This window comes from Dipodomys merriami, unplaced genomic scaffold (assembly GCF_024711535.1).
Source record: "Dipodomys merriami isolate MVZ:Mamm:240054 unplaced genomic scaffold, mDipMer1.0.p SCAF_6, whole genome shotgun sequence".
Taxonomy (NCBI): domain Eukaryota; kingdom Metazoa; phylum Chordata; class Mammalia; order Rodentia; family Heteromyidae; genus Dipodomys; species Dipodomys merriami.
The window spans coordinates 71,401,106-71,427,549 of NW_027206179.1; the positions used below are offsets into that span (position 1 = coordinate 71,401,106).

General features: G+C 41.8%; 1 protein-coding gene and 1 pseudogene across 1 annotated transcript in view; one reads left to right on the forward strand and one right to left on the reverse strand.

Moving 5' to 3' along the window:
• Window positions 1-469: 469 nt before the first annotated feature.
• Cpap (centrosome assembly and centriole elongation protein) overlaps window positions 470-26,444 on the reverse strand; it is a 51,861-nt gene continuing 25,886 nt past the window's right edge. The window contains 10 exon segments of the mRNA XM_070003141.1: window positions 470-780; window positions 3,401-3,521; window positions 3,708-3,792; window positions 3,868-4,008; window positions 6,418-6,531; window positions 6,761-6,825; window positions 11,430-11,514; window positions 12,568-12,810; window positions 20,491-20,656; window positions 24,693-24,825. Of these exon segments, the coding sequence (XP_069859242.1) occupies window positions 585-780; window positions 3,401-3,521; window positions 3,708-3,792; window positions 3,868-4,008; window positions 6,418-6,531; window positions 6,761-6,825; window positions 11,430-11,514; window positions 12,568-12,810; window positions 20,491-20,656; window positions 24,693-24,825 (1,349 nt within the window). The 3' untranslated portion in view covers window positions 470-584.
• Window positions 7,739-9,649, forward strand: LOC138813595 (retinoic acid receptor beta-like; annotated as a pseudogene).

The window sequence follows — 26,444 nt, forward strand, 5'->3', positions numbered from 1 at the left end:
ACTGAAGATAATGTCAAGGGAGCTGTAGTTTGTGAGTTAACATCTCACTTTCTTTCAAACGTCCCACTTAGACAAGTTATGTAGTTGTCCTTTATTACAACTGCTCTTTCCTAAAATCTACAGACTGTAACACAGACTTATTTGTATCACTTTAATTTCCAATTCTATAATTAATGAATGTCTGTAGTACCTGAAACTTTTAGTTCTTGTACTAGTTGAATGTAGCAGTGTTTAGGCTAAAGACACTGCTTACCATTTGAGTGCACTTTCTGTACAAGTCTACGTTCACAATGCTATGTCTGGGGGACACCTAAGTGACATACTTAAAACCATCCCCAATAAAAACAGTGCAAACCTGTACACTTTTAAAACAAAGCAATAAGGCTTCCTTAACTATAGAAACACAAAGTAGGTCTCAAACCTGTCCTTGTGCATGAGAAACTGGAAATTTTTATTTTAAAATCCAACATCTTTTCCATTAATACACACAAAAACACACATATACAGTCCATGTAAGTTAACAGAATTCACAAGAAATGTACATTTAGGAAAATCAGTGCTCTTCATGATTGGTCACACAGGGGTCATGACAATTCTGTGTCCACTAGAACATTACCATCTTTGTCCTTAACTCTTACTCGGCCAGATGTATACTTTGTTTCTTGATGACCATTTGTATATACAGTTTTAACAGTGCCATCTGGATACTCCCGTCTCTTGAACTGGGCAGTATGGAATTCTCTTTGTCCATTATTAAATTCTATGATTTTGTTGCCATCACTGTAAAATTTAAAATAATTTCTTTAAAAATATGAAATAGAGGGAAGGGGTGACATTGTCTAAAAAAAAATCTATTCTTACCTGATTTACTGTAACCTCTCTCTTCATCACCTTTATAATTAAATTTTTTTAAATAGGAAATTTAAAATATGAAATAGGAAATTTAAAATATGAAATATTAGCTGGGTGAGGTGGTGTATGTCTATGATGCCAGGACTTGGGAGGCTGAGGCAGAAAGACTGAGTTTAAAGCCAACCTGGGCAACAGTGAGATCTTTTCTTAACCCCTACCCATCCATGAAAATAGGGCCCAGAGGTACAGGGCTTGCCAGAATGCAAGCAGGAAACCTGGTTGACTTCAGCACCAGAAAAACAAAACCTGTAACAAGACAACTATTCCAAACAAACCTGTTGATTCTTCAATTCTAGGCATATCCCCTGATCCTTTTCTCCCTACAATTCCACTTCTTTTTATAGTGTTGATGTTTCCGGTTCAGATGTTTGTGAAAATTTTGCTTTAAGAAATTGGTATTTTTACCACAAAACACTTTTCCAGTGTTTGCCTCTAAAAGAGGCTAATGATTACATTATTAAATTCTAGGTACTTTTTTCTGCATTTTTGTTTGATCCTCCCTTTCACTAAGTTAAATACCATCTGAGTGTTTGCTCTACCACCAGGTGGAAAAGGGAAGGCATGATTAGACTCAAAATCGGTTTTGCATCAGGATCTGTGACTTAAACACATGTAATCCTAACTACTTAGGAAGCTGAGAGCTGAGGACTGAAGTTCAAAGCCAGTTGGGGCAGAAAAGTCCCCAAGGTACTCTCTCCAATTAACCAGAAAAGTGCCAGACTGGAAGTATGGTTTGAGTGATACAGTGCCAGTTGTGAGCAAGAGGGAAAAGGCCCTGAGTTCAAGCCCCAGGACCAGCACACACACAGACACAAAATCTGTTTTGTTTGATGCCAGTCCTGAGGCTTTAAACTCAGGGCCTGGTACTGTCCCTGAGCTTCTATGTTCAAGGTTAGCACTGTACTACTTGAGCTCCAGGTCTACTTCCAGCTTTTGTGGCAGTTAATTGGAGACAAGAGTGTCATGGACTTTTCCTGCTTAGGCTGACTTCAAGCTGTGATCCTCATATCTAATCCTCTTAAGTAGCCAAGATTATAGGCATGAGTCACCAGTGACTGGATGCTTGTTTGGGGCTTGAACTAAGCCTCACACTCTCACTTAGCTTTTTCACTCAAGGCTGGCACTCTACCACTTGAGTCAGACATTCTGGCTTTTTGCTGGTTAACTGAAGTTAAGAGTCTCCAAGACTTTTCTACCCAGGACAACTTCAAATTGTAATCCTCAAATCTCAGCCTTCTTGAGTAGCTAGGATTAGAGGCATGAACCATCAGCTCCCAGCCACAAAATCCGTCCTGAAACAACTAAAAAGGCAGAATATGAAAAAGTTATTATCAAGTCAATTGCTATTACCTGGACATGCCTGTGGAACATCTAAACACTAACTCGCAGGCATAGGTCCAAAGAAATACAAGCTGGGGCTAAAAACTGGGAATCCCTATTTCAGAACACCATAGAGCAGGATGAACACAATGGCACTGTGTCCCACACGAGACTCCCAAGTTAGGAGAACCAGCTGATGCCTCCCCTCAGGGCGTGGGTCTCAGCCCACTGCATCTGAGTAAGCCAAGTGCTTTAATGCATACTACCGTTTATCACCGCTGTAAGAACAAAACACTGGCCTTTGCCAGAAAATGAAAAAAGACTAGCTATAAGTTAATTTTCACTGAAGCTGGATACCTGGGGACATAAAGCCTTCCATATTTTCTGTTTATTTCACAAAATTTCAAATGTTAGGCTAACATTAATTAATGAAAATGTTTTTTAGTTTTTCCTGTCATTTTAGAACAAACAGCTCTTTGTCTTATGAGTCATGTTAAGGGAATAATATTACAGAGGCAATAAGAAGTGTGTACATTGTCTGAATTAGGGTTAACATTTTAAGGCAAGAATTTTTTAAGTCAAGAATAGGGGTAGTCAGGGTCCCTTTGGTGAGTGAGTCATATTCAAGATACTGGAACACTCACCACAATCTAGGAAGGGAGGGGAAAACTGAAAAGATATCCTGACTGTAATGAAAATGGGGGCTAAGCACCTCTATCACTGGGCAATGAGGGCCAAGAATCTCTTAGGACTAATGAGGAGGTTGCTGACTTTAAAGAACACCATCAGAGAGGTCAAAGGCTTTGGCCCTTAATTGCCTGGGTCAGAAAGGTCCAGAAGTTCAGGATGGAAGCAAGAGAATCTATGCTAAATACTGCCACCATGGTTTGGTCAATCTTAGAAAAAATTTACAGGGCAACCTTCTTTTCTGCCTCATTCACTGTTTGCCAATTCCAAATTCACTTCTAAATAAAGACCTGCATTCTCCTCTGCAGGAATGCAGTGAAAACTCCCTCTCTATCTGCAGGCTGGAGGTTCACACTAGCTGTAAACTAAACATGTTTCCCCTGCTCTCAGAGAGCACCCGTGTTCACTTTTGAATGCACAGAAAGAATCACTAGGTTGAACCATGAAAACTGGAAATCCAGAAACAGAAAAAGTGTCATACCGTTGCACTCTGACAATTGTACCATCTGGGAAGATGCTTTCTTCTTGTCCATCAGCAAATAAGTTTTTAATGGTGTGGTCAGGAAATGTAATTTCTTTTCTTCCATCTGGGAAATGTTTTTCTATTTAAAAAAAAAAAAGTCACTGACTTTTCCTCTCACTTTTCCTTAAACTCACTATATAGCCCAACCTGAACTTGCAATCCTGCTTCTGTCTCTGCCTCTCAAGTGCTGGAATTACAGGCATCGCCACCATGCCCAGCCCTATCAATATGTTTTGAATGGAAGGGAAGAACAGCTAATTTATACCTATCTGTCCACTTGAGAAATGTAAGACTTCAAGTCCTTCAGGGTATGTAGTATGAGTAGTCTGAGCAGCAGCGTAGAAGTAGATCTGTAAAGATACAACGTCAGGACACCCTTCCTCCTGAGATGTTCATCTGGGGGAAATGACCCTGGAAGAACATACCACTCTGTCATCCGGCATGACCTGCTTGACGTCACCATTAAAGAATGTGACGGTGATGCTCTTCCCATCAGCACTCACTTCTTTCCGAGTTCCGTTGGGAAACAGTATAACCCGGCAACCATTCTTATAAACCTTTTCTACCTAAAAAAAAAAAAAATATATATATATATATATATTGTTAAGTAGGATTTCTTCCAGAGACTGTGTGACCAAGATAAGTCAAAGTCCTCATCTAATTACCTTTCAATTATTTATAATAAATAGTAAAAACATTCTCTCATAAGTAAAAGATTATTTCACTAGAAGTTACAACTGGCGATTTTCTAATTTGCTTATTCCTTTTCTATTAACTAGAATTGAGCAAAAACAAAACCTTTGTTTTTTCATATGGTACCTACAGGAGAGTTTAGGATTGATTAATTCCTTTTGACGATTCTTCATCTTCTCACTCCTTAAGGCTGAGCTTTGACTCTAATTTCAACTAAGATGGATCTGATTATAATATCTGAAAAAGCAGATCTTCCATAAATTCAAGGAGAAAATCCTCCTCCCTCCTCCTAACAAGCCCTAGTATGTCCCTTCCCTTGAACTGCCTCTTTCAACAGGAACACCCACCTTTCCCATTCAATAACTTTCCTTAACCAAAGAATAAAAGGAAAAGGGATGGTAGGGGAAAAACAAAGGAGGAGGTAACAATGCTCAATAGGAAATGTACTCATTACTCATGTAACTGTAACCTTTCTGTACAGTATTTTTACAATAAAAAACACAAAAAAGAAAAGATAGAAAGATAGGCCTCTGGCCCAGGACAGTACAAAAATGCTAGAGCCAGGCACTGGTGGCCCATACCTATAATACAAGCTACTTGGGAGGCTGAGTTCTGAGGATCATGGTTTGAAGCCAGCTCAGCAGGAAAGCCCATGAGACTCACACCAAAAATCAGGAAGTGGAGCTGTGGCTCAAGTGGTAGGGTGCCAGCCTTGAGTGAAAAAGCCTAAGGACAGGGCCCAGGCCCAAAGTTCAAGCCACAGTACCATCACAAAAAACAAAACAAAACAAAACATATAGAATGAACTATAAAAAGCTTTTGGCTGCTGTTGGGAAGAACAAAGTTTAAACAAAGGGACTGCATTTCTTCTGGTGCATCAGCAAACTAAAAATGGAGACTAAACACTTGCTATGCCCTAAGCATTTGTAGGAGTCCAAAAGCCCCACAACTCTGAAGTTAAGTCACCATCTATGGTCTTGAAGATCAAGTAAATATAGCTACACATCACTTAATAAGCTTGTGGTCAATAATGAGCTGTATGTATGGCAGAGCTCCCCTAAGATTAAAGTAGACCTAGCAATGTCATCTAGGGATAATGTAATACAATACCTTAACTTGTATTTGTGGTGTCTGTTGTTACCTGCATTAACAGTCACAAGAATATGTAGAGTCTACATATTTATGTAAATAAAGTACACAGTACTTGTTAGTGATAATAGTGTTTTGTGTACTTGCTTGTATTTTTTAAATTTGTTTTGATGGTACTAAAGTTTAAACTCAGGGCCTGGAGCTTGCTAGGCTTGCTAGCTAGCTAGATAATTGCTCTACCACTAGAGCCACATTCTTAGCCCAGCTTTTTACTGGTGAATTGGAGATTGAATCTTACGGTTTTTGTGTGCCTGTTTGACTGAACTACAATCTCTTCTTGAATGGCTAGAATTACAAGCCTGAGTCACTAGCATCCAGCTGGATTGTATACTTTCTATGCTTAATTTACATATAATGACTACATATAAAGTTTTCTATGAAAAATATTCTATGTTCCACCAGCAGCAACTTTGCATATCTTATGTATACTGCCACTCAATTAGATCATTTTCCCTTGTGTTTGATGTAATCTTGTTGTTTTGTTCATCTTTCATCTTGACCCTAGGGGCAGTAGGCTGCAACACACACACACACACACACACACACACACACACACACACACACACACACACACACACACACACACACACACACACACACACACACACACACACACACACACACACACACACACACACACACACACACACACACACACACACACACACACACACACACACACACACACACCTCTGCCTTAGAATTTAGTAGGTGACACCATTTAGATCTATGTAAGTAAATACACTGTGATGTTCATACTACAATGCACTTGTCAGGATATATCCCTATTAAGCAACACATGACTACATTTTAGGGTATCTTAGCACTTTCTACTCTATTTTTAACCAATGCTTACTTCTTTTTTTTTTTGGTCATGGGGGTTGAATTCAAGACCTGGATGCTATCCCTGAGCTCTAGTGCTGTACCACTTTAAGCCACAGTGCCACTTCTAGCTTTTCAGTGGTTAATTGGAGATAAGAGTCTCTCGGAGACTTTTCTGCCCAGGCTGGCTTTGAATGGTGATCCTCAGATCTCGGCCTCCTGAGGAGTTAGCATTACAGACAGGCATGACCCACCAGCACCTGTCTCCAATGCTTGCTTTTTTACAACTTTTTTTTTTTTTAATTTTAAACCTTGCCATCAGGATGATTGATTTCTCCCTGGATTTCTTCTTTTTCATTTTCTTCCTTTTTATATTCAGGATCTGGAAAATGTACTGGTTCCAGTGGCTCCCTAGGTAAGGCAGCCTGTAAGACAAGACATTTCAAGCAGTTAAACCTATACTTATTTCCAGATCCTAGTATTACAGGGTTCTATAACTAGTGTTTGGTGTGTGTATGTATATATGTGTATGTATATATATGTGCATATACATGCACATATATATACATATGTATGTATATATGTATACACACATATATGACATATATTACAATGTTAAGTAAAATGTCTATTTAAAAATATGAAAAGATTTACCTGTCCCTTATCAGTGCTGCCTAAATCATGAGGTGACACCAACTTGATTCTCCGAGACTGACTACCTGTTAGAACATAATTGTGAGTTGTATTAAGTATTTAGTTTAAAAATATATTCACATTTAGTAAAACTTATTAGTGTTTAGTGAAATGTTAAACTGACCAGCATCTGATCATATATTTCCTTAGCAATATCCTTTTCTGAACTGCTGTCCTTTATCCTTTAATCAAGGAAGTCTTAGTATGTTTCCCATTATTTAATCAAGAAATACAAAAACACAATATCGGTTCTTACAATGCACAAGAGATAGGGGCCACTTACAGTCTCAATGGTGTTCTAGAAACAATCACAAAGAGGAAGAAACTGGTGTAATACACAGATCAGAGGCATCCAAAAAGACAGAGAATTTGCCTTGACCAAATAACTGGGAATTTAGTTAAAACATAAATGACCACCCCTAAATATTTTAAAGTCATAACCAGCACACCAATCATGTACTATTACCACTAAGCAATAAATACACATACGCCACCAGGTGCCAGTGGCTCATGCCTGTAATCCTAGCCATTCAGGAGGCCGAGATCTGACAATCAAGGTTCAAAGCCAGCCCCGGCAGGAAAGTCCATGAGACTCCAAATAAACTAATCAGCAAAAGTGAGAAGTGGTGTGCTGTGGCTCAAGTGGTAGAGCACTAGCGAGCGCAGCGAGGCTCAGGGACAGAGCCCTGGGTTCAAGTTCCTAGCACCAGCAAAAAAAGAAAAAAAAATTGTTGCATTAGCAACAAATTGAGGTGGACTTCAAGAAGTATTCTAAAGCTCTAGTATTTTGTTCATACATATCTTCTTTATATTGTCAACTCCTAACTTTGATGGGTTTTATTCAAGTCCCAGATTCTGATTTACATGTTAAAAAGTACAAAGAATGCTAGATGCTGTCAGAGAATGGCCTGGATAAGAGACAAAACAGTCAGCTGGAGGATGTCAAGTGCACAGGTTTGTCATACCAAAGAGACAGAAGTGTTCCCGCATTGTAACGTGCCAGGTGTCAGCCAGCAATTTCATACAATTCAACAATGAGTTCAGAAAATATCTGCGTCGGAATTACTGGCAGAAGGAATCAAGAAGGACACTGAGGGCTGGCTTGACTTGTGACGAGGTAGCAGCCAGGGACGTGGTTAACCAGAGTGTTATGTTTGGCCAGGACACAGGAAGAACACCATCCTCAACCTCAAGGAGCCCATGGTACAACAGAAGCTATTTTCATTTATAATCTAACCATCTCTAAGGAGAAGACTAATATTTCCATTTAGAAGGTGAGAAAACCAACATTGAGGGGATAAATAGCTTACCAAGGTAGTCAACTAATAAAAGACAAGCCCAGAATTCAAATCCTGTGAATTCATTATACATCAAGTTTATTTCTCTCAGGCCAATCTAATAATGACTTGGACACTCAAGATACTGGCGACAGGGCAGAAGAGGAGAGGTGGTGGGTAGGAGAAGGGACCAGTACCTGGTGCTGCGCACCATCTTACACATACCTCACATGCACAAGTAGAGAAAACTCAAACAGACAACCCCAAGAACAATGGACAAAGACCTAAATAAATCTTAAAAAAAAAAGCAAGGAAGCCTACATAGCTACTAAGCAGAGGCAATGTATTTAAGTAAGTAGGGGATAAAAATGGTGATACCTTTATCTGATTGGGGGGGAAAAAAACAAATCTGACAGTACCAAGCACTCTCCTGCTGCTGCTAACAAATCATTTTGGAAAAACATCTATTAACATTAAAGATATTCATACCAGCTGAGTGACAGAGGCTCACATTTGTAACTTTAGCTATTTAGGAGGCTGAGGTTCAACCTAGGCAGAGAAGTCCAAGATTAACCAGCAATTAACCCGCAAACTGTCAGGCTGGAGATATGGCTATAGCAAAAAGTTGAGCAACAGATCAAGGCCCTGAGTTCAAATCTTAGTACCAGAACAAGAAAAAAATTTAAAGAATGGAAAAAAAAAAATCATGTTCACATCAAGCCATCCAGCCTTAGATACATGACTACAGAAATTAGTGTGTGTGTACAAAAAGTCTTCACAGTGCTAACAGGCAAGGCACCCAGAGTGAGCCCAATGAACCCCACCGAGGCTGAAGGCAAAGCCTGGGCTTCAAGCCCACCGAGTCCTTTTCCCTTGTTGGGAACCGCCCTTTTCCTTATCCACTTTACTCCCATGCAGTTTGGCACCCTATGCTAGCCCCTCCCATTCTTCCCTCCAGGAGCAGGGCATCATGGGGGCAGAGGGAGAAGGGGAATGGGCTCTGGGTCCTTGGTGTTCTAGCACCCAGCTTTCCCCCAAGCCAGGCCGAGATGTACAACTTCAGGAATCATTTGCCCTGGGTCTGCTAGCTGTATGGGGCTGCAGGCCCCAAGGCCAACTTGCTGTGTAGACCCACAGGCAGCACCTTGAGATAACTGCATGGCCACAACCTGCCAGTCTGCAATCAGTGAAGACACAGAACACTAGTTCAGAGGAAGTGGCACCCAGCTTGTCCTCACCCTCACCCCCTCCTTGACTCTACAGGCTGAGCAATGGCAAGTCCTCTGGCTACCACTAAGGGCTTCTTCCAATGACACATCCACAACATGCTGTGCACATGTCATTGCAACACAACCAGCAACAAGGTCACCAGAAATTGCTGTCAGTGCTGCCATCTTCAAGAGTGCTTCCCAGTAGGCATGTCCAAGGGAGCAGTGTGGAATGACAGGAACAGGAAGAAAGAGGTAAGGGAAAAAGGGTCACATGACAGCTATGAGCTAAGTCCCTGTTACAAGAGCTTACCACCAAGGTCAGCAAGGCCCATGGCTCTGCCAGATGGGCAAGAACACCATGAACTTGTGCCACAGCTGCACCCAGTGGTCTGCACTGAAGTTCAGTGTACTTTGTGCCCAAAGTACACTGCAGGACACCATGACATTCTCTGACAGGCTGACCCCGAACCAGATGTACAGCACTGGGCCACTCACAGACTCCATCTTTGCCATTGCTGCACCAGCCACTGAATATGGATGACAGATTGGGCTGCTAAGCACCATCTGCCTCATCTGTGGACACCACATGGACCCTGAAAAATGTGACAAAATGGACAAGCTACAGGAGCCACTGCTGGAAGCCCTGAGTCTATATGCCCAGCATGGAAAGCCCAACCAACCTACATGTTTCCAAGGATATTCATGAGAATCACTGACCTTTGTGGCATCAGCATCAAAGGAGCAGAATGCACACAGTATGATCCCACCCATGACACTTAAAGTCAGTGGGAGTCTTTTAAGTCATAAAACATCGTGGAGGGGTGGTGGCAGGTACTGCTAATCTTACTTATACCTAAGTTAAAATATGTGTTGTCACTATATTTTAATTCCAGGGAGTGTGGTGAAGTGCATATATATATATATATATATATATATATCCCAAGAAATATTTCCTGGGGTTGGGAAGTGGCTCAGTGGTAGAGTGCTTGCCTTGCATGAGGCCCTGGGTTCAATTCCTCAGCACTCACATAAGCAGAAAAAGCCATAAGTGGTGCTGTGGCTCAAGTGGTAGAGCACTAGCCTTGAGCTGAAGAGCTGAGGGACAGTGCCCAGGCCCAGAGTTCAGGCCCCATGTCTGACAAACGAACGAACGGAAGAAAGGAAGAAAGAAAGGAAGAAAGGAAGGAGGGAAGGAAGGAAGGAAGGAAGAAAGAAAGAAAGAAAGAAAGAAAGAAAGAAAGAAAGAAAGAAAGAAAGAAAGAAAGAAAGAAAGAAAAAGAGAGAGATTTCCTAAAGTCATGAAAGAATAAACTTTAAAAAAGAGTAGAGGCATGGCTCAAGCAGTAGAGCATCTGCCTAGCAAGTCTAAGGCTCAGAGTGCAAACCTCAGTACTGCAAAAAGAAAAAGAAATAAAAGTACAAACTAAAAATCTAAACTATAGATACTTTTGGTAGTGCTTATAACTGACAAGCATCAACTTCTATAAGGAGCAACGATTTGCTAAATTTCAAATGGGAAAAAGATATGAACAAAACAGGGACCCCAGACATCATACCTGTGAGAAGAGACAAGACCCACTGATCAGGGGTGCACACAGAACCACAACATCATGATGAAGCAATATTTTAGTTTGACCAGATCAAGCACTAGCAGGCATAGAGGGTTTATTCCACTGATGGAACTTGGCATGACCCACTCTGGAAAGAAACATTGACAAGTCCCACATCTACTCCTCTGCCCATTAGTGGGGCAGCTATGCTTTTAAGGCCTGCTCTGCAAACTCCTATGTTTAATCCATTCTTCTATAAAACTGGGGCAACCCAAATGCCCAAACAGGGACACCATCAAGAGAGTCTACAAAAATGTGAAAGTCAATCACCCAGAGTTTTAAGTATTGATGCAAGTAAATCTCACAATACTAAGAAAATAAATAGACAAACCAGAATAGAATGTTACCATGAACTGTCATCTGGGAGAGTAAGATGGTAAGCAGCAACTTCAATCATATTCAAAATGCTCTACTTCTTCTATAAATGTCTATTCCTTATTGTGTGTATGTGTGCGCATGCACACACACACACTTGCATGCAGTGTTCTTGAAGATTCTGAAATATTATACAAAAAATTATTCAGCCTCTTACCTTGTGTTGGCAAGTAGTTTTTCTTATATTTTTCTACCTGGGCTCCTGAAGAAATATGATTCTTTTGAATTTGCACAGACAGGTTCTATGAATAAAAAGCGTTGACCTATGTTATCGAAACACCATATGATACTCAGAGTGCAAGAAAACTGCAGTTTTATTTTCACTCTTATCTGCTGGCCACAGTCCCATTATGGCTGCCTCCAGCCATAATTCCAACCATCCTAATTCAAATGGCAGCTCTGAGACTTGCACCCCAACAGCTCCCCTGGCCTTGCCTTTTCTCCTAAGCCTCGTTGTGATCTCACAATCCACACACTGATGTACCTACCCACCCTACCCTACCATGTGTAGTCTTTCTATTTCATAGTCTTTGTGCTGTGTGAAGAACACAGTCCCTTGAGGGCTTTTGTCTGTTTTGCCCACCTTGCACCCTCAGAGCCCTGCGCCTGCTACAGCTGGTTATTCACACAGACCTAAAAGGAACCTATGCATGTGACTCCACATTTGACCTTTTAAACTGAGAATACCTGCCTTTTCAGCATTGCCTTTGTAAGAATGGTAAAAATGAATTTTAAAAGTACCAGTATATAGCGCTTATTTTAATTGTGGTAAAATGTTAAGTCACCTAAAATGCCGGGCGCTGGTGGCTCACGCCTGTAATCCTAGCTACTCAGGAGGCTGAGATCTGAGGATCGCGGTTCAAAGCCAGCCCGGGCAGGAGAGACCGTGAGACTCCTATCTCCAATAAAACCACCAGAAAACCGGAAGTGGCGCTGTAGCTCAAGTGGTAGAGCGCTCGCTTTGAGCTGAAGAGCTGAGGGACAGCGCCCAGGCCCAGAGTTCAAGCCCCATGACCGACAAAAAAAAAAAAAAAAAGTCACCTAAAATTCACCATCTAAACCATTCTTAAGTGCAGAGCTGAATATATTAGTATACATGTTGTTATATTAAGTGCAACCATCACCTCCCTCCATCTCCTAAACATTTTAGTTTTATAAAACTGAAACCATAGACTCATTAAACACTGACTCCCAGCCCTTGAACCTACCACTCCAATTTTCTGTCTTCATGAATTGAAATGCTCAAACATTTACTGTTACTCCTGACTTGGCAAAAACAGCTGCCCCAAACCTACCACAGACTTGTTTTTCTTTGTGGCAGTCACACATCGGTGGGTCTTGGGGCTGTTCTCAATGGCCTCTGCCCTCTTCCAGGCATCTAGTCGGAATCTTTCCATCACTTTGATCTCTTCCCGGAGGTCTGTGTTCTCTTTGACTAACATTTCTATCTGGCTTCTCAGACGGCTCTGTGCACTTGACCATTTTGCTTCCTTCCTTTTCAGATCTTCTTGTAAATCTGCTATTTGCTGTTTCAAAGCCTTTCAAAAAAAATACTAGAACTAAAACAATGTAATGAGAATGAAAAACAATGTAAAAAGGACATTTCAATGACATAGAACTTCTAGCCTACCACAGGTAGCAGAAAAGAGAAAGTCAATAAATGACATTGGAGTAAAGTAGAGGCCCCATGGCTCAGGAGGTGACTACAAGTACATAGCATGAAGTGATAAAGGCCTTAAGCTACAAACTGAAAGAGGAAGAAGGGCCATACTTGGTTATACTTGGTTTAAAAACAGCCAGGCTCTGGTGGCTCATGCGTGTAATCCCAGCTACTCATGAGGCTAAAATCTGTGACTCACAGTTTGAAGCCAGCCTGTGCAGGAATACTCCTGTCACAACTAATCACAAGAATGCTGGAAGTGGAACTGTGGCTCAAGTGATAGATCATCAGCCTTGTGCAAAAAAGCTCAGGTACAGTACCCAGGCCCTGAGTTCATATACATATATACATTCCCCAATTTGAGGAAGGAAAAGTTGGGATAAGAAGGTTGACTGAATCCAATTCTAAAACTGATTTTGTTTGGAATTCATGAGAAGCAACAGATATTAAGAACATGAGTTACAGCTTACGCCTGTAATCCTAGCTACTCAAGGAGGCTGAGATCTGAGGATCACAGTTCAAAGCCAGCCCAGGCAGTAAAGTCTGTGAGGACTATTATCTCCAATGAACCACCAGAAAACCGGAAGTGGCACTGTGGCTCATTGGTAGAGCACTTGCCTTGAGCTGAAAAGCTCAGGGACAGCACACAGGCCCAGAGTTCAAGCCCCACGACCCAAAAAAAAAAAAAAAAAAAAAAAAGAACATGAATTGCAGCCAGGCACCGGTGCTCACACTTGTAATTCTAGCTACTCGAGAGACTGAGATCTGAAGACTGAAGTTCAAAGCCAGCCCAGCCCCAGGACTGGAAGAAAAAAAAGGGGGGTGGAGGGTACATGAATTGTTTCAGATGGACTAAATGCAATACATGAAAAAAACTGTTAGCCATATCTAGAAGTACAAATGCACAAACAGAAATCAAAACAGCAATCAGAACAGGACAAGGAGCTAAGGAACACATGCAGATAAGTCTCCAGGAAGGAGAGAGCTGAGAAGAGAGCGTGAACAGAAGCAGGACAGCTGGGAGGACAGCAGGACAGGGAGGCTGGGAATGGTGGGAGCCCAAAACACCTCAGCAACATGCATCCACGTAGGTAGGCCTCACAGCAGCCAAAGTACCTCAGAAGATACTCGAAGGTCAAAGAAGCTCAAAGGTCTCCCCTTTAGGGCTCCCACCCAATAAGCAGGCAGCTGGACTCCGATTTGAGGAGATCAATCTCAGATCCTAGGCACAAACTTTGAAATTTCCTGAAATAAAATCACTAACCTCCCTGAGCATCAGATTCCTTATTTTAAAAAATTATAGATTAACGGCTGACTCAAGTGGTAGAGTTCTTGCCAAGCAAGTACAAGGCCCTGAATGTGAAACTCAGTACTGATGATGATGATGATGATGATGATGATGACAATAATAATAATTACAGACTAATAGGGAATTTCTCAAATGCATTTTTACCATGCAAGAAAATCTATTAATGTTGCAACAGAGACATTCAAGTCTAAATGGGTTAGGGATTCAATAGCAATGGGTATTATGTCTAATATATGCGCTGTTACAAGTCCCTGGCATACTACAAATAAAACATAGGCCAGGCCCTCAAGACTTAAAGTGTCTCAAGACAGATAGCGGGTGAGTGCTGGACCATCCATGTGCAGAGTGAAGCACACTAGTAAAGGTGGCAGATCTCTCTGACAGAGACCTGCAGGAGGTAGAGTATGAGGCCCAGATCACCAGGAGAACAGTGCCTGTACAGTTACAGGACAGCGAAGGGCCATAGAAGAGAACAAGTGAATGATGAAAGAATTAGGAGCTGATGAGAAAGGGGACAGCTCAGGCCACTTGGAACGTGAGGCTCTTTTGTTAAGAAAGAAGTACATCCACACAAAAAATCTGAGCAGAAGCCAGGCACTGGTGGTTCACACACAATCCTCACTACTGGGGAGGCTGACAATGGGAATATCACAGTTTGAGACCATTACAGGCAAGAAAGTTCATTAAATCTCCTCAACTCATAGTTGGGCACAGTAGCACACACTTGCTATTCTAAGTTATGTGAGAGGCTCAGATTAAGAAGCTTATGATGCCAGGCCAGCCTAGGGAGAAATCCTTGAGACTCCATCTCTCAAGAGAACGCAGCTGGACCCAGTGATACGTGCCTGTCATTTCAGCAATGTCAGGAAGCATAAAATGGGGTATCACAGTCCAGGCAGGCAGGAAGCAAGACCCTAGCTCAAAAATAACCAGACACCGGTGGCTCACGTATGTAATTTTATCTACTTGAAAGGCTGGGAACAGAATGACTGACATTTGAAGCCAGCCCAAACAGAAAAGTTCACGAGACCCCTTCATGGATCCATTGCTGGACCCAGTGACCGGCACCTATCATCGTAAGCTAGGCATCGTTACCTCAGCAGAGGCAGCTTCATAGCAAATAGTGAAATACAGGGACAGAATTATGTGGGGAGAAAATAACAGGTGATATCTGGAGACTGGTGATACGAAGTACTTCCTAGGAGTACTGCTGCTAAGAAAAAGAAAGAGGGCTGTGGGGTTGAGAGATTATTTACTTATTTATATTATTTTGTGTGTGTGTGCCAGTCCTGGGGCTTGAACTCAGAGCCCTGGGTACTGCCCCTTTTGCTCAAGGCTAGCACTCTACCATTAGAGCTATAGCTCCACTTCAGGCTTTCTGGTGGCTGATTGGAAATAAGTGACTCAAAGACTTTCTTGCCCAGGCTGGCTTCAAACTACAAGCCACAGATCTCAGCCTCTGAGTAGCTAGGATTACAGGCAACTAACACTGGCTCTCAAGAGGGATTTTTGCCTTAGAAACAATAGTGCATTTGTAACTGATGGAGAGAATCAGCAGTAAATGAAAATGGATTCATATGGAGAGAAAGGAAATGGAGGGAAAAATCAATGTGTGAGTCAGGTAACAGTCCCCTAAGGGAGGGCTCAAATAGCAGGGACACAGAAGATGGAAGAAAAGACAAAGAGGCTGAGACTAGGGGACTAATGAAGTATGAGGAGCGCTAGAAAGAAGAGAAGGTCAAAATTTTAAAATGTGGCATGAGCCACTTCAAGAGTGGCATTCAGAGAGATGATATAATAAAGCTGAAATAAACACTGGCTAATCACTGGAAAATTCATTCTTTTATTCTTAATATTTTATGTATACTTTGAAATAGCTTCTAATTTTTAAACAAAAATTACTAGCTTGGTACTGGTGGCTCATAATCCTAGCTACTCTGGAATCTGAGATTTGAAGACCGAAGCTCAAAGCCAGCCTGGTCAGAAAAGTCCATGAGACTCTTATGTCTAATTAACTAGCAAAAAGCCTGAAGTAGAGATATGGCTCAAGTGGCAGAGCACCAATCTACAGTGAAAAAAATCAAGAACACAAGATCCTGAGTTCAAGCCTCAGTTTACTTTTTTGTGGTTTGAATACAGGGTTTAAGATGCTAATTGTGCCTCACCCCCAGCACTGTTTCCAACTGTCTTAAGAACTTGCCCAGACACAAGATAATATGTTGGAAACGATCTATACAACTTGTGGGGGATGGGGGAATTGGGGGCAAGGAAAGCAGGAGAAAACTGAGGGAAGAGGTAACAACGTTGAGAAAAAATGTACTCAATACCTTACTTATGAAACTGAAACCCCTCTCTACATCACCTTGACAATAAAAAAAAGATAAAAAAATTTTTTTAAAGAAGTTGCCTAATTTAGTATGCTTATGCACAACTAGCCTGGACAGAGATACTCATATTTAGGTTTTCCACATAGCTAAGGTACCTATCGAATCACACTCAGGATGACACAGGAACTCACAAACTTTTTTCCAAGACTGGCTTCAAACTGAAATCCTCCCAGTCTCACTCTCAAGTAGCTAGGGCTAAAGTGTGAACCACTGCATCCAGCCTAAAAATATTTTGAAAAGAGGAAAGGACTAGCAGAAGGACTCAAGTGATAAAGAACCTTCCTGCCCAACAAGCTTAGGCCCTGAGTGCAAACCTCTAGAACTACAAAAATATGACAAAACAAAAAATAGTAGGGAGAATGCTTTCTGTATCTTTTCAACAAAAAAATCATAAAAAGTTCTTTGGAACAGCTCAACACTTGCCTGACAAGTACAGGACATTGAGTTCAAGCTTTAGTTCCATGCAACATACACACAAACATATATGCATTTTAATACAAATTTTAATAAATTATCAAAATCTAACATATTAGCCTTAGTAAACTGAGCATTAACCAAAACATAGTAGAATCTGTCCTTTAAATCTATACATTAACAGAACTAAACATCCTGAGCTAGGCATGACAGCATGTATCTACAATATAAGCCACTTAGGATAGTTTGATGCCAGCCTAGACTATACAGAGACCCTGATTCAAAATAAGAAAGAAAAAATTAAGGAAGGAAAAAATTTAAGAAAAGAAGGAAAAGGAAAGAAAGACCAAACAATAATAACAAAGGCCACCCTGAGCAACAAAGTATGTAGTGAGATTGTTTAAGGAAGCCATACAGCATAGGAAAGGAAAAAAGTACATGACAGACTCAAAAGCACTAGTATTTAAAACATGGAAAGCCAGTGGTTCACATCTATAATCCTAGCTATTCAGGAGGTTGAGATCTGAGGATCACAGTTCAAAACCAGCCCAGGCAACAAAAATCTATGAGACTCGTATTTCCAATGTATAGCCACCAAAAAGCCAGAAGTGGGGGCTGGGAAGGTGGCTCAGTGGTAGAGCGCTTGCCTTGCAAGCCTGAGGCCCTGGGTTCGATTCCTCAGCACCATATAAGCAAAAAGAAAAAAGCCGGAAGTGGTGCTGTGGCTCAAGTGGTAGAGCGCTAGCCTTGAGCTGAAGAGCTGAGGGACAGCGCCCAGGCCCAGAGTTCAGGCCCCACAACCGGACCCAAAAAAAAAAAAAAAAAAAAAAAAAGCCAGAAGTGGAGCTGTGCCTGTCTGCGACTCAAGTGGTAGAGTGCTCAAGCACAAAAGCTCAGGAACAGTCCCAGACCCTGAGTTCAAGCCCTAGGCCTGGCACCAAAAAAAAAAAGAAAAAAGCAGAAAAGTACTGTGCACCTTACTTGAAGAAATTGACAATATAAATGGCCATATAAAATTGACAAGTTGAAATTTTAACTTTGATGAAATTACTTTTATTTTTACTAAATATTTTGCCAATCTGTTCGTTTTCTCTTAGTAACCTTTGCATATGACATAAATATGCCTCATATATATATTTATACACACACACACACACACACACACACACACACACATGACTTCCAGGTTTACAAGTTCGTGCGTGCGTGCGTGCGTGCGTGCGTGCGTGCGTGCGTGCGGTGTGTGTGTGTGTTTTGCTGGTCCTGGAGCTTGAACTCTAAGCCTGGGTACTGTCCCTGAACTTCTTTTGCTCAAGGCTAGCACTCTACATGACTTGAGCCCCAAGCATAACTTTAGCTTTCTTTTCTGTGACTAATTGGAGATAAGAGTATCAGCCTTTCCTGCACCTGGGGCTGGCTTCTAAACACAATCCTCAGATCTCAGCTTCCTGAGTAGATAGGATTAGTTGAAAACCTCCAGCACCAGCTTTAGGTTTACAGTTTTAATAAAAATGCATTTAAGGGTTGGAGGCATGACTCAGTTGATAAACCGCTAGCCAGTGAGCAAAAGTAGTAGGTACCTAGTTTAAGTCCCAGTCTCAAGCCAAAAAAAAAGGCATTTGTGCCAGGCAACAATGATTTACAGCTATAATCCTTGCTACTCAGGAATCTGAGATCTGAGAATTAGTGTTCAAAGCCAGCCTGCACTGAAATGCCCGTGAGACTCTTACCTCCTATTAACCAGCAAAAAGCTGAGAGTGGAGCTGTGGATCAAGTAGGAGAGTGCCAGTCTTGAGAAAAAAAAAGCCAAGTGAGACCCTGAGTCTGACCCCAATACACACACACACACACACACACACACACGCACGCACGCACGCACGCACGCACGCACGCACGCACGAAAAGAAAGAAAAATACATTTGTTTTGTATTTTTATGCCAGTCCTTAACTCAGGGCCTCAGTACTATTTCTAAGCATTTTTTTGCTCAATGCTAGTGCTCTACCACTAAAGTGACAGCTCTATTTACAGCCTTTCTAGGAAGTTAACTGGAGATAAGAATCTCACGGGCTTAGCTGGGCACTGGTGGCTCACACCTGTAAATCCTAGCTACTCAGGAGGCTGAGATCTGAGGATCATGGTTCAAAGCCAACCGAGGCAGCAAAGTCTGTGAGACTTTATATATATATATATATTTTGGGGCGGGGGGAGTCCGGCCATGGGGCCTGAACTCTGGGCCTGGGCGCGCTGTCCCTCATCTCTTCAGCTCAAGGCTAGCGCTCTACCACTTGAGCCACAGCGCCATTTCCAGCTTTTTTCTTTTTGCTTATGTGGTGCTGAGGAATCGAACCCAGGGCTTCATGCATGCAAGGCAAGCGCTCTACCACTGAGCCACCTTCCAAGCCCCTCTGTGAGACTCTTATCTCCAAAAAACCACTAGAAAACCGGAAGTGGCACTATGGCTCAAGTGGTAGAATGCTAGCCTTGAGCTGAAGAGCTCAGAGACAGCATGCAGGGCCAGAGTTCAAGCCCCACAACTAACCATATCTCTGCCCACCCCACCCCCCCACCACCCCAGAAAAAAAAAAATCTCATGGGCTTTCTAGACCAGGCTGACTTCCAAATGTGATTCTCAGACCTTAGCATAGGATTATAATCATGAGGCAGCCATATGCACCCAGATACATTTTTCTTTTTTCTTTTTTTTGTCTTTCTTTTTTGGTACTGGGGATCACGCCTAGGATGTTACACTTGTTAGGCAAGTGTTTTGCCACTGCACTACATCCCAACCCTGCATTTGTTCTTTTTAACTGTTATATTCTTATTTCTAACTATGAAGTGAACAAAACTGATTACCTGACTTCTCATTTTACATGTCTTAGAAGTAAACACCTAGTTAGTATAAGTACTTTATATTATTATTAATGAACTTATCTACAGTATTAACTATGTGATAGGTAAAAAGACTAACAAGACATTAAACATTGCACTGCTCATGGTTTGTTAGTTTATCCATGATCCTTATGCAAAACTCTAAGGGAAAAAAATGGTATCTTATACTCTTTTAAAAAGACAAGAAAGGGGCTGGGAAGGTGGCTCAGTGGTAGAGCACTTGCCTTGCATGCCTGAGGCCCTGGGTTCGATTCCTCAGCACCACATAAGCAAAAAGAAAAAAGCCGGAAGTGGTGCTGTGGCTCAAGTGGTAGTTCGGTAGCCTTGAGCTGAAGAGCTGAGGGACAGCGCCCAGGCCCAGAGTTCAGGCCCCACGACCGGACCCAAAAAAAAAAAAAAGACAAGAAAAATTTATCTGATGCAGTCTCAGATTATTTAGTGAATGAATAAACAATAAACTGATATCCAGTTTTTCTCTGATATATCACTCGAATGAGATTCTTCCAACTCTCACCTTTACACATTTATGAGTATAATGTTAAGAAAGAACCAGCATACCTGTATTTCTTCACGTTCCTTTTTATCTGGAAAAGCCCTTGCAGTTGTAGTGTATTTTTCAAAAACTTTACGCTCCTTTTGTAGCTTCCTCATTTCCTCCTTTTTAAGCTCTTCTATTCGAGCCAGTTCTTTGGCTTTCTGTTGCTCAAAGTCTGCAATTTCTTTCCTACAATGACCAAACCATGTTGTCACTTAATGGGACCATGTCAATATAATATTCCACACTTAAGCCCGTATATCAGTGTACACCTATTGTCCTAGCCCTTGGGAGGCCAGGGTAGGGAAAGATCCCTTTAGTCTAGGAGTTCAAAACCAGCCTGAGCAACACAATGGGATGCCACCTCAAAACAAACAAAAAAGGCCAGGCGCTGGTGGTTCACATCTATAATCCTAGCTACTCAGGAGGCTGAGATCTGAGGATCATAGTTTGGAGCCAGCCAGGACAAGAAAGTCTATGAGACTCATAGCTCCAATTAACCACCAAATATCCAGAAGTGGAGCTGTGATTCAAGTGGTAGAGCATCAGCCTTATAGAAAAAACTTATGGACAGTACCCAGGCCCTGAGCTCAAGAACAAATCAACAGCCAGAATAAAGAAGTGAATTCAGGGGTTGGGAAGGTGGCTCAGTGGTAGAGCGCTTGCCTTGCATGCTCGAGGCCCTGGGTTCGATTCCTCAGCACCACATAAGCAAAAAGAAAAAAGCCGGAAGTGGCACTGTGGCTCAAGTGGTAGAGCGCTAGCCTTGAGCTGAAGAGCTGAGGGACAGAGCCCAGGCCCAGAGTTCAGGCCCCACGACTGGACCCAAAAAAAAAAAAAAAAAAAAAGAAGTGAATTCAGAGAACTTCTCAACTTTTCAGTGCCTGTTTCCTCAGCAGTAAAATAAGAATTCTAACGTTAAGTCCCACATTCAAAAATTAAATGTTGCAAAGAAAGCTCATCATGGTGAAAATACTAAAATATTATTCATGATTCAAATGTTCTTTAAAACATGCCAAGCACTGGTGGCTCATGCCTTTAATTCTAGCAAGTCAAGAGGCTGAGATCTGGAGGACCATGGGGATCTCATAAAATTTTTAAGTAATATAGTGCAGAATTTTAAATGTTATTGAGTGAAAGGGTTAAAAATAAATCTCACTTTTGTGTGTGTGTGTGCCAGTACTGAGGCTTGAATGCTCTACAATGAACTATGCCTCTAGTCCTCTACAGTTCACTAGTTAGTTGACGATAAAAAGTCTCTTGGATTTGTCTGCCCCAACTGCCAAACTGTGATCCTAAGACCACACTCCTTAAGGAGCTAAGATTGTAGGCATAAGCTATAAGCACCCAGCTAAATTCTCACTTTTTATTCAACTTTTTTTTTTTTTTTTTTTTTTTTGGGTCCAGTCATGGGGCCTGAACTCTGGGCCTGGGCACTGTCCCTCAGCTCTTCAGCTCAAGGCTAGCACTCTACCACTTGAGCCACAGCGCCACTTCTGGCTTTTTTCTTTTTGCTTATGTGGTGCTGAGGAATCGAACCCAGGGCCTCAGGCATGCAAGGCAAGTGCTCTACCACTGAGCCACCTTCCCAGCCCTTTATTCAACTTTTAATCATATTACTATTTATAGTAAGCATATATCTATATATAATTTAAAAAACAAAGACTGACATTCATTAAAAAAAATAAACTGCTCTTCAGAATTTGCTTTTTTTTTTTTTTTTTTAGTGCCAATTCTGGGGCTTGAACTCAGAGCCTGGGCTCTGACTCTGACCTTTTTTGCTCAAGGCTAGTACTCTACCACTTGAACCAGAGCTTCGCTTCCATCGTTTTGGCAGTTAATTGGAGGTAAAGAGTCTCATGTACTTTCCTGACTGGGCTGGCTCTGAACAGCAATCCTCAGATCTCAACCTTCTGAGTAGCTAGGATTAGACATGAGCAACCAGCACCTGGCTTAGAATCTATTTTGTTTTTGGGTTGGTTTTCTTTTTTTTTTTTTTTTTGGTCGGTCGTGGGGCCTGAGCTCTGGACCTGAGCGCTGTCCCTCAGCTCTTCAGCTCAAGGCTAGTGCTCTACCACTTGAACCACAGCACCGCTTCCGGCTTTTTCTGCTTATGTGGTGCTGAGGAATCGAACCCAGGCAAGCACTCTACTAACTGAGCCACCTTCTCAGCCCCTCAGAATCTGATTTTTTGGTTGTTGTTGTTGGTCATGGGGCTTGAACTCTGGGCCTGAGCACTGTCCCTCAGCTCTTCAGCTCAAGGATAGCGCTCTGCCACTTGCACCATAGCAATACTTCCAGTTTTCTGGTGGTTTATTAGAAATAAGAGTTTCACAGTTTTTCCTGCCTGGGATGGCTTTGAACGCAATCTTCAGATCTCAGCCTCCTGAGTAGCTAGGATTACAGGTGTCCTTGAACCGCAATCCTCAGATCTCAGGATTACAGGTGTGAGCCACCGGTGCCTGACTCAGAATCTGATTTTTAAACACACCTCAGAATACAAATAAAATATTGAATTTCCTTGTTACATAGATTAATACTTGTCTATCATTCCTTATCTAGATTCCTGGGGTCATCATTTTTCAGGTTTTAGAAACAAAATAGAGGTCTAATGTCAAGGAAAATTCTAGAGTAGCAAACTCCAGGAAATGGTCCTCCTACCAATCAGCTACTAAGCTGCAGAAGCTGGAAACACTAGAAGACATGTGCCGAAGGCTAGGAATGTGAGAACTTCAGTACTGGCATAGCCGCTGCTGCCCCCAGCCCCAAACCTGTGGCAGGCAGACAGAAGAGACCATGGGGTGAATCCTAAGGCACCTCAGTGGCGCCATGCGGAGCAAAACTCCAAGCTGACCAGGGTTCCCTGTTCTAGCAAACGCTTATTGAAAGAATTTTAAAGCACAAAACAGATCTTGAGGTTCAAGGTAATGGAATCAAAGTTACTAGCACTCACCTGCTCCTTCACCAACAACTAAAGCAACAGGTGCGTTTTCAGGTAAGTGACCATGAGAGAACAATAGAAATAAGCAGAAGAAAACCTTGTTTGATCAAGAGATCCAGGAAAACAGTATAAGAGAAACAAACTATCCTGGCTTCTACCATCCTGGCTTCACAGCTGGCAGTGGGAGGAGTGAAACCAAGCATCAATTCTCAACCCAGTCTACCCTTGCTTCCCCTACCCCTCAAAAACTACCTGGATGAAGCAGGGAAGAAAGGCCCTGGCATTCATTAGCCCTGCTCTACAGCTAAGTAAACAAGCCCACAATGACAGGAGAAAGCAATGACCACGTCTCACTCTCAGCACACCTGCACATCTACTCCCTAACCAGCTATCCCACACCACACACTGCTGACAGGACTGGGTATGAGCACCCACAGCAGTACTGTGGTTCCCACTACTACTTCTCCCAAAAGGCAGCTAGGCCCACATCACTTTCTAGTCAAAGGATAGATACTTCCCTCCATAACTACCAGTGCCAATGGTGCCTCAGGCCCTCACAAGTAAACAGTGCCAGGCCAGGAGCTTGGCTCAAGAACAAGTTCCTGGGTCTAACCTTCAGTACAATGAAGAAGCAAAAGGAAAGGGAAAGAAGGAAATAACAAGTAACAACAATGTCTGAGCAAACTTTATCACCTGACAGAGGCCACCAATCCCATTACAAAAATTCTCACACAGCCAGGCACCGGTGGCTCACACCGTAATCCTAGCTACTCAGGAGGCTGAGATCTAAAGATCGTGGTTCAAAGCCAGCTGGGGCGGGAAAGTCTGTGAGACTCTTATCTCCAATAAACCACTAGAAAACTGGAAGTGGCGCTATGGCTAAGTGGTAGAGCGCTATCCTTGAGCTGAAGAGCTAAGGGACAGCTTTCAGGCCCAGAGTTCAAGCCCCACAACCAACAAAAAATAAACAAATAAATAACCTCTAGACCAAGGTCTGAAACACACAGGTAATCCTGACTACTCACGAGGCTGAGATCTGAGGACTACAGTACAAAGCTAGCACAGGGACACAAACTCAAAACCCTTATCTCAAATTAAATTACCAAAAAAGCTAAAAGTGAAGCTGTAGCTCAAGAGCCAGTGTTGAAAAAGCTAAGTGACAATGCCCAGGACATGAGTTCAAGCTCTAGTACAAGGACAAAAAAAAAGCCTTACACATTTTAGATGTAGTCTTAGATAGTTTAATCATTTCAGTTCTTTCTCAACTCATGGATGGAAACTTACCTCAGCTTTTCCACGGCACTTTCTCGTTCAATACGAAGTTTAGCCAAAGATGTGTTCTCAGCTTTAAATTTTTCTATTTCTGTTTCCAATTCATTAATCTTGTCTCTCAAAACCTGAGATGGAGCACTGTGACCTATAAAGACCATCAAAAGTGAACTACACCAAAGGTATTGCAATAACAAAAACACTATTAATTCTAAGAACCAAGAATACAATAAATTTCTGTACTATAAATTATAATGCAATAGAAAAAAACTTCAAATCAGAGAAAGAAACACATAAAAATGAAATTGAAGCCAGGAGCTGGTGACTCATGCCTGTGAGCCTAAGCTCCTCAGGAAACTGAGATCTGAGGATCACAGTATGAAGCAAGCCCAAGCTTGTCCAGGAGAAAAGTTGAAGAAATTCTTTTTTTTTTTTTTTGGGGGGGGGAGGGGAAGTCCAGTCTTGGGGCCTGAACTCTGGGCCTGGGCACTGTCTCTCATCTCTTCAGCTCAAGGCTAGCGCTCTACCACTTGAGCCACAGTGCCACTTCCGGCTTTTTTCTTTTTGCTTATGTGGTGCTGAGGAATCGAACCCAGGGCCTCAGGCATGCAAGGCAAGCACTCTATCACTGAGCCACCTTCCCAGCCAAGTTTCCAAACTTTTTTATGTATGATACTGGAGCCTGAACTCAAGGACTCATGCATTCCCTTAACCTTTTCACTAAAGGTTGGCTTCAGTAGCTAGGATTATAAGCATGAGCCACCTGCTACCAGCTTAAGCTTCTAAACTTCCCACAAATATTACTTTTAACATCAAAATATTTTTAAATAGTTTAAGTTACAATTTAAATTTAAATTTTAAAATATCTAATGTTTTGCTTGGTATTCAGAGTTTACATAACAATGTAATAGAAAGGAGTTTTTCAATATGAATTTGAGAAGTCCATAATATTAATTGAATACTACACAGCCATAAATATGAGGCAGATGTGTATACTACAACAATTTAAAAGTTTCATCATTAGGTACAGGGCAGTGCTTAAAAGGCACGTTTTCATTTTATGAAGGAATTACATATTCTCATTTATACTTTATGTGTGGGAGCTTAGAATACACAAATAAAATGAATGATAATGCTACCAGTAAGGGGTCTAGGGAAGGATAGAAACTTTTTTTTTTTTTTTTTGCCAGTCCTGGCTAGCACTCTACCACTTGAGCCACAGCACCACTTCCAGCTTTTTCCGTGATTAATTGGCCATAAGAGTCTCACAGATTTTCCTGCTAGTGTTTGTTTCTAACTAGAGATCTCAACCTCCTGAGTAGCTAGGATTACAGGCCTGAGCTACTGACACAAGGTCCACATCTTTATTTTTCTCAGTTTTGATTTTTTGCAATCAACCAGAAAACAAAAAATACTAAAGTAACTTTTAAATTGCATGTCATTTTGAGTAGTGTTATTAAATGTCCTACTGGGAACATGAATCCATACCTTTGCCCAGAATATTCCCACTGAAAACACTCCCTGTCCACTAGTCACTAAGAAGTCACATTGGTCACAGTATCACAGAGGCTGGGTGAGGGAACCCTAATTTTACCTACTAATAGCCCAAAGTACACAAGTAATGGCGGTGATAATTTGGGTATGGCAAAAACAAGCCACAGTGCTTCCTTTATGCAAAAACTACGTAGGTATAAAAAACAAAGCTGAATATGAAGGTACATGCCTGTAGTCCCAGCCACTTGGGAAGGTGAGGCAGGAGATAGCTTG